At 45.1% G+C, this 12,706-nt stretch overlaps 1 protein-coding gene and 1 long non-coding RNA gene across 3 annotated transcripts in view; one reads left to right on the top strand and one right to left on the bottom strand.

The window, feature by feature from the left end:
- The window catches only part of LOC117200406 (uncharacterized), a 29,621-nt gene that overhangs the window by 4,467 nt on the left and 12,448 nt on the right, over positions 1-12,706 (bottom strand). The window contains exons 3-6 of the long non-coding RNA XR_004481954.2: positions 11,510-11,621; positions 9,409-9,698; positions 7,533-8,176; positions 4,070-4,736 (exon numbers count right to left, since the gene is read on the bottom strand). This is a non-coding gene — a long non-coding RNA (uncharacterized LOC117200406). The remainder of the gene's footprint in view (positions 1-4,069; positions 4,737-7,532; positions 8,177-9,408; positions 9,699-11,509; positions 11,622-12,706) is intronic.
- SLC6A4 (solute carrier family 6 member 4) overlaps positions 1-12,706 on the top strand; it is a 37,224-nt gene that overhangs the window by 22,522 nt on the left and 1,996 nt on the right. The window contains exons 9-13 of one of the 2 annotated variants that reach the window (XM_004267096.3): positions 1,130-1,242; positions 1,904-2,035; positions 3,066-3,165; positions 4,605-4,705; positions 8,648-8,815. In XM_004267096.3, coding sequence (XP_004267144.1) covers positions 1,130-1,242; positions 1,904-2,035; positions 3,066-3,165; positions 4,605-4,705; positions 8,648-8,815 — 614 coding nt within the window. The other variant, XM_033423311.2, reaches the window with a different exon arrangement.

Below are 12,706 nucleotides of genomic sequence, written 5' to 3'. Positions count from 1 at the left end.
CAGTGTGGGGCTTCCCTGGTGGCTCAGTGGTTAAGAATCCAACGCAGGGGACATGGGTTCGAGCCCTAGTCCAGGAGGATTCCACATGCCGCGGAGCAACTAAGCCTGTGTGCCACAGCTAATGAGCCTCTGCTCTAGAGCCTGCAAGCCACAAGTACTGAAGCCCACTGGCCTAGAGCCTGTGCTTCGCAGCAAGAGAAGCCACCGCAATGAGAAGCCCGTGCACCGCAACGAAGAGTAGCCCCCGCTGGTCACAACTAGAGAAAGCCCTCGCGCAGCAATGAAGACCCAACACACAGCCTAAACAAATAAATAGACAGATAGCAATTCCTATTTAAAAAAAACAAAACAGAACAAAAAAAGTGTGTTTGGGTCCTGTGATGGGTCCAAGTCTAGTAAGCAAATGATTACTAATCCTTTGCAGAAAAATTAAATGTAGATGATGTAGCACTCTACTGTACTGTAAAGTTTCATGGAAAAAGAGTGACAGATGTTGAAGAAGAGGTTATGGGATCTTGTGGATGGAGTCCCAGGGCTTTCTTGCAAACATACATCTGTCTTTAGCCCGACATGGTGCTCTGATGAACTCCATGCCCCAAACTAAGGGCGGCCTATCTAGTCCATGAGAGGTTGAAGACATGTCCCTCATACTATCAAAAAGGACTTCAAAATAGCTGGAGGTCTTTATTCCGAGGCCGCTAGATTCTTCTGAAATCAGTATAACATTTCCTACTGTTCTGGAGCTAGAGAGAGAGCTAAACGCTGTGCGACTTCAGAGATATATCAATCCTCATGTTGAAAAAAAAAAAGCACTGAATTATTATATAGCGGACACTCCAATTCATGTGCTCAGCTTTGCTAGTCTTGAGGTCTCAGGTTTGCTTCGTTGCTCCATGTTGGTTGAGGGCGCATACACTTCAAGGTGGATACTATTCCCTTCCTGCCTCCCAGGATGTCCAGGTAGGATGGTGTGGGGTGTGAGGAAGCATTTGGTACGTGTCCAACCCTGATTCACATGTAAGGTTTTGTGACAGGAGTTGTAATTGTTGGTGTGGCCAAGTTTCTCCTGAGACATCTTTGTAGGGCAGGTCTCAGCGGCCACCTCCTCCTCTTTCCCGCTCTGTCTCAGGCCCCAGCCTGCTCTTCATCACATATGCGGAAGCCATAGCCAACATGCCGGCATCCACGTTCTTTGCCATCATCTTCTTCCTGATGTTAATCACACTGGGCTTGGACAGCACAGTAAGTGAATGGGGAGGGAAATCCGGCTCTAGGGAGGAGGGAGAAGGGGGGGAGGAGGAGGGGAAGGAAGATGTACCCATTCCTTCCCATCCTGGCCACCCCAGGCCATGTTGGCTGCTCCCTCTTGGTGCTCCCTCAGCCCCTGTTCACTTGGGTGCTTACTGCCCTCTAGTACATTAGAGGCATTCATGGGATATTGAGGGTATAGTGCCAGGCACAGGCCAAGAGCTCAGCATATGTGAACTGTTGTGCACTGATTGTGCACTGTTCCTTGACCAGACTGGCAGCACCTGAAGGCCAGGGCAAGGTCACACTTGTGTCTCAGTGCCCTGCAGCCCAGCATTCATATCATTAGTGTGGAATGAGTCTCAGCTTTCAGTTGGCATTTCTGGTGCAACCAAAGTCTCCCCAAGACACCTCATGTAAAGAAGTCCTGTCCATGTGCTATACTTTCTTTCCTTGATGTCCTTAGGAATGGGTTCTAAATGACAGGGTAAAAAACAGAGATATGTTTCCAGTGAGGGCCGGTGAGTAGGGGGAACTGGTCACGATCAGCTTGACAGGTCACTTGGCAATTTAACCCCTCCCTTCTGTTCACTGTCCTAGAGGTAACAGATTTGTCCCAAAGTCTACACAGTGACCATTTGTGTGCCCCTCTCAGTTTGCAGGCTTGGAGGGGGTGATCACAGCCGTGCTGGATGAGTTTCCACACATCTGGTCTAAGCGCCGGGAGTGGTTTGTGCTCAGCGTGGTCATTACCTGCTTCTTTGGATCCCTCATCACCCTGACTTTTGTGAGTACCAAAACCCTAAACTTAGAGTCAACCTCCCCTAGGGCAACAGAATGTTACAAGAAGCTGTTCCTTTCCATCCCACATGGTGCCCTGGCTTTGGAGCCAAAGGCAGAGAAGTTGTCACCGCTGTTAAAAAGTTAGTCATCAAGGAGAGGAAGAAAAGTTGTTTCTAGTGGCATCTGTCTGAAGAATCTGGGCGTGGTATCTGGAGGCTCAGCATTTTACAGCAAATCCAACTAGATTTAAGGCTTGACAGACTATCTGGAGGAAAACTAAGATGTGTCTTTTCAGTCTATTTCCAGTCCTTAGGGCTGCTTTCATAGGAATAGTGCCCTGATGTCCTGATATGCTGAACATCTGGAGGCTGGCATCTCATGTTTGTAATGTCACTTCATCTCCTCCAGAGAATTTGTAATGATAAAGAAGTTAGACCTTCTCTAGTGATTTTATTTATTTTTTTGGGGGGGTAGCTTAGGCACATACTGTCAAACTGTAAATCAGGCATCAGATAGTACCCATAGGCATTGTAGGCGTGTATCCTTCTGACTCAAGGCAGATTTTGTAGATAAACATCTTCAAGCCATGACCCCAATGGCTCTGGAGCTTCAGCAGGGTTGTGGGGCCCTGAGTAGGACCCAAGGGATATGTGAGTGAGGACAGAGGCAAAAACCATGACCACTGGGCCCGGTGTGTCTGGTATTGTAGATTTTCTGGGGTAGAATACACAGTAGGTATTCAGTAAATTGAAGAAAGTTGAAAACAGATCCAGAGGCGCTTTTGAGTTTGTCTTAAAGCTTAGTGGGGAGTGGAAACCAGACGAGTGACCTGTAGGGCGGGAAGAGGTGTGTCTGATGGGATGAAATCTTGCCCATCTGCCAAGGCCAGTCCAAGAAGTAGGCTCTGGGACACTTATGTTAGACCCAAGGAGAGAATTTTCCAGAATTATCCTAAGAAGTTCTTTTTGCTCCTGTTGTAAAGAGGAGGCAGTGCCTTAGAGGGCCTTTAACGGGGTTTGTGGTCTCATTTCCAGGGAGGGGCCTATGTGGTGAAGCTGCTGGAGGAGTTTGCCACGGGACCCGCAGTGCTCACTGTTGCCCTGATAGAAGCAATTGCTGTGTATTGGTTCTATGGTAAGATGCTCCCTTCCACTAGCTATGATCCTTCCTACACCAGCCCATATAGCCACCAGAATACAGAAGGGCCGATGTCGTCAGGGAAAAGCAGGCCAGTGTACAAGACGTCACCTGCTGCATCCCTTCTTCAAAAACAGGTCATCACTTCCTCCACACTCTGTGCAACAGATTGCCTGCACTCCTGGGAGGATGATTTTTTCTTCTGAGTTTATATGTTTACCCAGTGGAGACAGGGCTGAAGTGGTTCCCTATAGCTCATCCACAGTGGTTGCTTAAGATCCTGACAGGCTCTAAGAACTGGACAGACAACAAAGAACTAGTGCACAGTGAATGCATTTGCAGAGTGTACAATATTCTGCTGTTACATAGAGTGGCCCCACTTTAAATTTCACAAACGAGCACTCCCTCCAGAGCCCTGAGACAGAGTTTAGGAGCTTATCTTCTAGGGAAGAGGCAAGAATGTTCTTGTTTGGATTATCTGTCTTGGTAAAGCCTCCAATTTACACCGCCCCCACCCCCGGCCCCCCAATCGTGGGACGGAATCTGATAAGGGTGAAACCACCAGGAGCGGAGAGAGAGCTGACACAGGTTCATGGGCAGGGATCCCAAGAGCCCCTGGGCGAGGATGAGGAGGGCACAGGCAATGGAAATGAAGAAAACCAAGTTCAGAGATGCCTTTCTTCATCTTTAAAATCAAGATGTGATTTCATTCTGAAAATATTTTCCTAGTTTCTATGATAGCAGAACAGCTTTAGCATGTGTGTCATTACACATAATATAAAGAAGGGGGGGCCCACATTTTGAGTTGCATGTAAGCCCTTTTTTTTTTTTTTTGAAAGAAGTCCTCCCCACCTCCTCAGCACTTCGGAGGACCAAGTGCAAGGTGTGTGATGTTACAGACCTGCTGGGCACTTTAAGGGAAGCAACTGCAGAGCACCCTTCCTTCCCCTTGTCGATTTCTCCCCCAGTCCTCACTTCCATGCCAGTTAAGAAGAACCTTGATCTTGATCTGACATATGAATGTGCAACAGTGTGGTTAAAATTTTCTCTTCAAAGTTTCCAGCATATGGTTAGAGTCAGTCTCTGTCAAGTGGTTTCACCATTTTTAGACAAAATTCCACTTCCTTTTCTATAGTAACGATAAAATCAGATATATGCTGAAATCCTAGAAAGGCAGTGTGGGCACCAAGAGGGGGCTTTAGGTCCCTCCCCAGATGTCCACCAATCCTCCCACTCTGTGTAGAAAGAGCTTTGCTTACTGTAACGTGCATTTTTGTGACAAGTCCCCCATCTCACTTTCAGACCAGACTGGTGACCCCAAGCCCCTCCTTTGGAGAAACTCCAGAGCTGTTACTCTCTCTGAGAGTCAAGGGATAGGAGGACAGTCTAGCTCCTCTCTTGGTCAGTCAATCTCGTTCTCTTTTGGATGATTTTAGGCATCAATCAGTTCTGCAGTGACGTGAAGGAAATGCTTGGCTTCAGCCCTGGATGGTTTTGGAGGATCTGCTGGGTAGCCATCAGCCCTCTGTTTCTCCTGGTGAGTTGTCATTTCCCTTCTCCTTCTTGCCCTGGAGAAAGATTCACCCTCAAACACTCATAAAAAAATAAGTTTTATCGAAGTGTAACATATATATACAGAAAAGTGTGCAAATCACAAGTGTACATCTCAGTGAAATTCTATAAATTGAGCACCATTTTGTAGCTAAAACCATACCAAGAAACACATGACCAATACTTCACAAGCCCCTCTTGTGTCCCCTCCCAGTCACGTGCCCCCCATAGTTAACCACTCTTCCGGTTTCTGTCACATTATTTCATCCCTCCCCTGCTCTGTGATAATGACACATAACGTTCACTGAGTAGTGAGTGCCAGGCCAGACTTTACACTAAACTTAACACCCATTGCTGTTTCAACTCTCACAACAATTCTATGAAGTAGAGTTCTAGTTCCCCATTTCACAGTTTCAGAGAAATTGAGGTTTAGCGTCCAAGGTCACATGACAAGAACTGTTCAAGGCCGGGGAAGTATTTACTGTGCTGCTCATGAAGGACCTAACAAGGGTCCTAGTAATTCTGTATTCATTTTCTTAAAGACCACCCCCACCCCCCACCAGGTTTCTCAGGTGTAGATCTGAGTCAAAAGTAGAATCCATTCATTGTAGAATGAGAGAGCTCAGCTCCAAGGGTTGCCTGTTTGCCAGGACGTGTTCAGTGCTGACTCCAGCCTTGCTGCGTGTGCCCCCACTTCCCTCCTGGTACCCGTCTGAAGGAGATGTTTGCCCAAAGATGGATAAGCACCATGCTAACATCCCAAGTGCACTCTGAGGTAGCCTGGGGTAAAGTGACTCCGTGCACATCCGCAGGGATTACTCTCAGTTCTTTCATTTATCTGTAACTTGATTTGGGGTGGGGGGAGCTTTTTGGTCTTTTAGAGCCAGAGACTGTTCCTTCAGTCCAGCTCCTGCTTATTAGGATATCTGGACCATCCATTTCATCATAGGACATGTATGCATCTGTGCCTTCCCCTTCTTTCAAAACAACCCTTTTTGCATTCTATTTTGACTTTCTCGGGGTAGTTCTTTTTTGTTTTTTGCGGTACGCGGGCCTCTCACTGTTGTGGCCTCTCCCGTTGCGGACGGAGCACAGGCTCCGGACGCGCAGGCTCAGCGGCCATGGCTCACGGGCCCAGCCGCTCCGTGGCATGTGGGATCTTCCCAGACCGGGGCATGAACCCGCATCTCCTGCATCGGCAGGTGGACTCTCAACCACTGCGCCACCAGGGAAGCCCTCGGGGTGGTGCTTTATTTTTTGTGCTTTTCTGTACCTGCACATCTCGATGTTAACCTATAAGATGGACAGCGTGCTCATTCTTGCCTCCATAATGCTGCACGTGTCTCTCTCCACCCCAGAATCCCTCCTTGACTTCCATTCCCCTGGACCCTGGAGGTTTCCAGAACCAAAGCCAACCTTTGCCCCAAGCAGCAGATACTCTCAGGGCCTGGGGGCTCTGGTGTGTGCTGTGGGCTCGTGTTCCTCTAGATCTTGGCCTGGTAGTTCCTTATTACCTTGTCAGCTTGCTGTTGCTTTTTTGGTAAATTTAAAACAATGTATTTTTAAATCCAGAAATTTTAGTTGTTTTCAGTGAGAGGGTTGGTCTGGATCACTAATCTGCCATTAGTAGAAGCAGAAGTCCTGACATAAATGGGTTATTATATTGTTACCAGTGCTTCTTGATAATCTACTTAAATCTTTTCATTTGTTTTTCAAAGGAAGGAGAGATATTGGATTAGTTCCCTGAGGGAAGAAGCCATGTTTGTTTGTTTGTCTACTTTCATATTCTCCACACAGGGAGGGAATGATGTTCAGGGCTGAGACTCAGGAAAGGCAAGCAAGGCACTCATCCTGGATGTAAAATTTCCGGGGGTGCCAAAAAACTCAGTGGTCAAGATAAATACTACTTTTTTTTTTTGGCTGCATCGCGCAGCTTGTGGGATCTTAGTTCCCCAACCAGGGATCGAACCCTTGCTCCCTGCAGTGGAAGCATGGAGTGTTAACCACTGGACTACCAGGGAAGTCCCGATAAATACTATTTTTATGCAGTAGTTTTTAAAAATCAAAATTAATGCAAAAAAAATCCCTGATGAACAAAATACCAACGTTTTAAATAAATACGGGATCCAACCATATACTTGCATGTCTCACTTCACTCACCTTGCCCTAATCTGGCCCTGTCAGAGCTTGTCTTTTTAAAGTATTGCACTAAAATATTATATTATTATTATTTCTTGATTACTGAAATTCTGACATCCTCTTAAATGTTGTGCCCAAGGTGAATATCTCATATGCCTTACCCTAGTCCTGGCCCCAGGCTTTTAGTATTTTCATTTCTGTGGTTGTCTGGCAAACTGGGTGAACTCCTGGTGTACAGCCAATGAGTTTCCGTGCCCAGCAAAACCCAGGTACAGATCTGGGTTCAGGGACATGACATAATTCCTGTGAAGTTCACTCTACTCACTTCCTCTAAAGGTAAGTGCTCCAGGGCCCAATTAAGAGGAGGCAAATCTGTCTTCACTTCTGGGTTTACTTAACAGATCCCCTGCTTTGGGCTTTAGGTAAACAACAAGTAGCTTACTAAAAGTATTCTTTTTCACTGAAGCCAAGTTATAAAAAAGAAAAATATCGTATGTGAGCAAGAGGAGGTGGGGATGTGTGAGGGGGTGTCTGGAGCAATACTTAGTGGCCACAGTGAGAGCTTGAGGCCTCCCTGAACTGCATTAGGTTTCACACACCTGACATCAAGATGAGACGAGTTACAGCAGGGATGGCTCCTAACCAGACCCCACCTTTCCCTGTTTCAAAATTACCTTTCTCAGTAGCCGGGTCTGGGGCTGAGGAGAGTCTGTCCAGAGAAAGGTTTGCGATTGGCTGGGCTCCTGTTTTGAAAGCTTCCTCCTGGACTTAGGATAACACTGTTCTGAAGATGAATGTGTGTTTAACAATTTCCCATTTTATTATGTGAAGAGAAAGAAAAAAAAGATATAAATAGATGTTTAAGCCCACAAATAATTTACATTACTGTCTTCTTTATGACTATGAAATAATAAGATAAAATTAAATCAAGAGCAATAACGATTTCAGCACAGCGGTTACTAGGCAAAAACTGGTATTTACGCTGTCTCTGGAAACCAAACTGAAATAAGAAAACTCATAAACCGAGTACTGGGAGCACACCATGGAATTTTTCTTGGTCGGAATCTTCACTGAATTTTCACATCAAAAGTGTATTGAGCTGCTTTTTCCTTCCATTATTCTTTTCATTACAAGGGCCTGTGGCAGGCAGTCATTTATTATCAAGATGCCTCACGGCAGAGCCATCCTTGTTGAAATCCCAGTTCTTAGCCTGGGTTAATGCAAGGAAAGGGGGGAGAAGGAGAACTTACCTAGGAGCCTGAGTCTTCTCCAGGTCTTGAGAACCTTATTACGTCTCCTGGACCTAGGTACCTTCCATCTTACCAAAAACAATCACCGCAGAGAAACGCAGGAGGAAATGAAAACAAAGCAGAAAGAAATATGAAGCCCTAGGACTGGCAGGAGCTATGGAGAGGTCTCCCAGTTTATTCCTCCACTGTCTCACAAATCGGGCCTGAACCACTCCTGATGGATGCGTCTCTTCTCCTTTGCCCTGAAAGGGGCGCTGTAACCTCCCTAAATAACGTTCTGAGGCCTTGGCATCCCCACTGTAGGGGCTGAGGTGGGGGTAGGGAGGAAAATCAGGATAAGCCCCTAACCGCTTCATTGTTGGCAGCTGAGGCACAGAAATTAGTGACTTCTTTGTGTCAGAGTTCAATCTAGGATATATCACACTTAGGCAATTTCGTGAAAGTGTCTTAGCTTTAGTGTTCAGTGTTTGTGGTACATGGACTGTCTCTGTGTGGATAGCGTGAAAAATTTTTAATGTTTCTTGGAATTTCTGTTTTAGTTCATCATTTGCAGTTTTTTGATGAGCCCACCACAGCTACGACTTTTTCAGTATAATTATCCTCAGTGGAGCATCATCCTGGGTTACTGCATAGGAACCTCATCTTTCATCTGCATCCCGATGTATATAACTTATCGGCTGATCATCACTCCAGGGACACTTAAGGAGGTATGTGCTAGTGTGTGTGTGTGTGTGTGTGTATGTGTGTGTGTGTGTGTGTGTGTGTGTGTGTGTGTTCAGATTGGTAACTGTTTGGGGAGAAAAGGGTTCTCTTCTTATGCTCTATTCAAAGGATGTTAAGTCCACCACAAGAATTCATCAGGAGGCTCTTAGTCTTATATAATTATATAACTATACCGTCGTGTAGCCTCTAATAGCTGCCACTATCACCTTAAGGCATCTCCCATAAGCCACAAGTACAAAGGCGAAAGAGTGAGCTGGCCAGGTGGATGCACTGTAGCACACAGCTTGGTGTATAGCATTCTAAACATATCAGAAAACTGCTTTGCCTCCTGCATGGCATTGGGCATGCACATCAGATCAGTGGTGTCTGGAGCAATAACGCAAATTTGATTTAAGTGGATTTAAATTAAATCCACTTGGTTTAAGTGAAGATTATGATGGAAAATGCCTGTGGTCATTTTCTAACAGCAGTGTGACAAGGGCTTTTTTTAAAAAAATTTATTTATTTATTTGGCTGCGTTGGGTCTTGGTTGCTGCACGGGGGCTCTCTCTAGTTGCAGCGAGTGGGGGCTACTTACTCTTCGTTGTGGCGCGTGGGCCTCCCGCTGCGTTGGCTTCTCTTGTTGCGGAGCACAGGCTTCAGTAGTTGTGGCTCGCGGCCTCCAGAGCGCAGGCTCAGTAGTTGTGGCACACAGGCTTAGTTGCTCCACGGCATGTGGGATCTTCCCGGACCAGGGCTCGAACCCACATCCCCTGCATTGGCAGGCGGATTCTTAACCACTGTGCCACCAGGGAAGCCCTACAAGGGCTGTTTTGAAAATCACTAAATAAGGGTGTTGCAACAATATCGTAGTTTTAGTTCAAGTCACTGGAATGAAAAAAAAAGTTGCCATTTTAGCAAGATTCATGTCAGTAAATGAATAATGTGCTGTAAAAATTTCAATAACAGAATCTTACAATTTGTATAAGATTGTATGTATTTTAAAGCATCTTCATGTAGACTATTTTATTTTGTTATCAAAATACTTTGTGAGGTGGATGGGCAGGTATCATTAGCAGACAAAGATACTGAGTCTGGGAATAATGCTGCTCATAGTTTCCTTATTTCAGTGACTTGTCCAGGGATACACAGTACAGGGAGGCTCAGAATCCAAGTCTTCTGGTTTTTGGTCCAATGCTCTTTCATGTTTAGGTGCAGCTTCTCTTTTGTGTCCTCAGGGTACTAATAGTTTGCTAATGTAGAAATTGGCTCTAGAGGTTAGGGAGAGATGAGTTGCCACTTTTCATCCTGTACTGACAAGAGTTAGTGTTCAGGCTGCCAGGATTCCTAGCAATGTTACCAGAATCGAAAATGCTTGGGTCGTTACTTGTTTGGTTGTGTTTCTTGCCATAGTAAGGTTACTGTGGCAGTAGAGCCTGAAGGAGCGGCCACTTAGAAGTCTGTGGGTGGGTGCTTTTGTAGGAGACAAGCTCAAAGGTGAAGAGCGGTATTTGGGCAAGAGCTAGAGGGACCTGTGCTCTATAATGACCTGAGAGCATAGGTGGGCTAGTCTACGGACTCTTAGAAGCAAAACTTAAATATCAGATCATCATACTCATCTTCCTAAAACATTTCACAAGAAACACGAAGCAAGAGAATGTGAGGCCATTAAACATCATCTCTTTTCTAAGAACTGAGATTGCTTCTTTTTCCAAACAGAAAAACTGAATTCTAGGTGAACAGAATTAGTAACTCTGCCAGGAGTTACTAATTTTCTACACCCAAAACAGTCCTATCACAACCTCATTCCTCCCAAAGGGGCTTGGACTCTGGTGTTGCCTGAAATACACGCTCAGACAAGAGTCATTGTACTTGCTCCTTCAGGTTGTCCTTTATGGCAGTCATGATAGTCCACTGGCCCAGCTGACTCAAACCCAGAGTCCAAGGTCAGGGGTGGGAACTCTAGTTAGGTTAATAAATTTCAGTATTCTTTGGTCACAGACTGTACCTCAAGTCTTGATCATCTTTCTTGCAAATTCCCCGTTAGCCACAAGGAAATGCCACCCAACGGTGTATAATTAACAGAGCTCAGATCCATTAGTAGTAGAGGTAAGGCCGATTGCAGGGCCATGTTTGTCATAGGCCACCAGATGGGAAACAGTGGGTTACCAGGAAGCATCATGATATAGCTGGTCAAGGGGGACTAGGAGGGAAAAGACTATGGCAAGTCATTTACCTGCTCTGGGCCTTAGTTTCTTCATCTTTAAAATGTGCTCATTGAATTGGATTAACATTTCCAAAGTATGTTTTAAGGAGTAGTAGTAGTTCCACGGGATATGAATAAGTGTTACTGCTGGGGGAAAAAGGTTACGTGGTCAAATAATTTTGGAGAATGCTGGATTAAGGCAAGGTAAATAGGTCTCTTTACTACAGGATTTCTCAAAAGCCTTAACACGCCTATGTGCATGCTTAATTTTTGATAAGAATAAAGCATGCCATGTTTTTGCCAAGCACCCCAAGGGACTAAAATTTTTTGTGAATACCAGACTTGATGGTCTTGAACATTCTACCTATGAGGGAGGGAGAACTCATATAAAATTTTGGTATGGTTAAAAAGAAAATAAGTAAATTTCTTAACTCTTCTGGGCCCTAGCCATATACAAGGCTACAGTTTGTGGAGTGAGCCACCACTTACTCACCTGTAATTGGGAGGCTATCATGTGCATCTGCAACCTGGAAGTCTCAAGGTTGGAGTCATCAACTGGATTAGGTCACTGCCCCCAGAAGCCCCTAGTAACCTGCACAAAGACACTGGGAAGATGGTCCCTAATAAGTAAGCATTCATGAAGATGGCAACAGTGATCCATTGCTTAGATGACTGCCTTGCAGAAGGCCAGGGACTGGCAAATTTTGAGAGCGATAGTAACGTGGCAACTGGAATGCTGCTGAAATATGGAAGACGAAGGTGGACCTGGCATTTGGGGAGATCAGCAGCCAGAAGGGCAGGAGAATGGGCAGGTGGGGGCTAGGGCACAAAAGCCAAATGTTCTACTTTACAGTGTTGTTTACTGTGGGTCTTGCCTCTACCCTAGTTACAGTGATGTGTCCAGTTCCCAATTAGCAAGGCCTAATTCTCCTTAATCAATTATGGGTTACAGATTCATCTGTGGGAAAGGATGGTTTGTGAAATTTTGCTTTCTATGACTTGACATGTCCAGGAAGTTGATGAGCACTGCAGCAACTCGTTTTTAAATGGATTTCCAGTGTGAGATTTTAGTTCTTGAAATATTAAGGTCATTAGAAACACAACATGTACAATTTTGTGAACTTCATTACCTATGAGAATGGGAACTTTTAAAATTCCATAGGCCCTGCTCCCTAGAGAAGAATCAACCCCCAGAACCAGGAAATAAAAAAAACTGAAGGGGACTACATACTTCTTCAATCCAAAATAAAAAGGACAAGTAGCAGAGCTTCACCTAAAATCAATAAATCAAAATATGCTTTCAGATCCAATTTTGCCTTGCTCACCATATGTACAGACTTTTGGCATCAAAGAGTTTACTGAGCAACTTACTTAACAAAGATTTTCTTCTACGCTTCTGCAGTGCTCCCCACATCCCTGAGCTGCTTCGTGTCACTGATGCTAAGTTTTGCAAGGCAGGCTGTATATTTCACACCCAAGCCCAAGCATATTTCAGATCTGTCCCAAAGCTTCTGTGTACCTCAGCTGTTTCTAAAGTAAAAATTCTCAGCCTTTTCCCTGTGCTAAGTACTACATCAACATGAGATTGCTTTACGAATGATGATTTAAATGGGCACATCTTTTAAAATTTAATTATGTAATAATTTGCACCCTTGTATGAACTAACCAGTGCTCCTTAACAGGTAAATTC

This window comes from Orcinus orca, chromosome 19, assembly GCF_937001465.1.
Source record: "Orcinus orca chromosome 19, mOrcOrc1.1, whole genome shotgun sequence".
Classification (NCBI taxonomy): Eukaryota; Metazoa; Chordata; class Mammalia; order Artiodactyla; family Delphinidae; genus Orcinus; species Orcinus orca.
The sequence above is the reverse complement of the archived record's forward strand: the minus strand, read 5'-3'. Positions and strand labels throughout refer to the sequence as shown.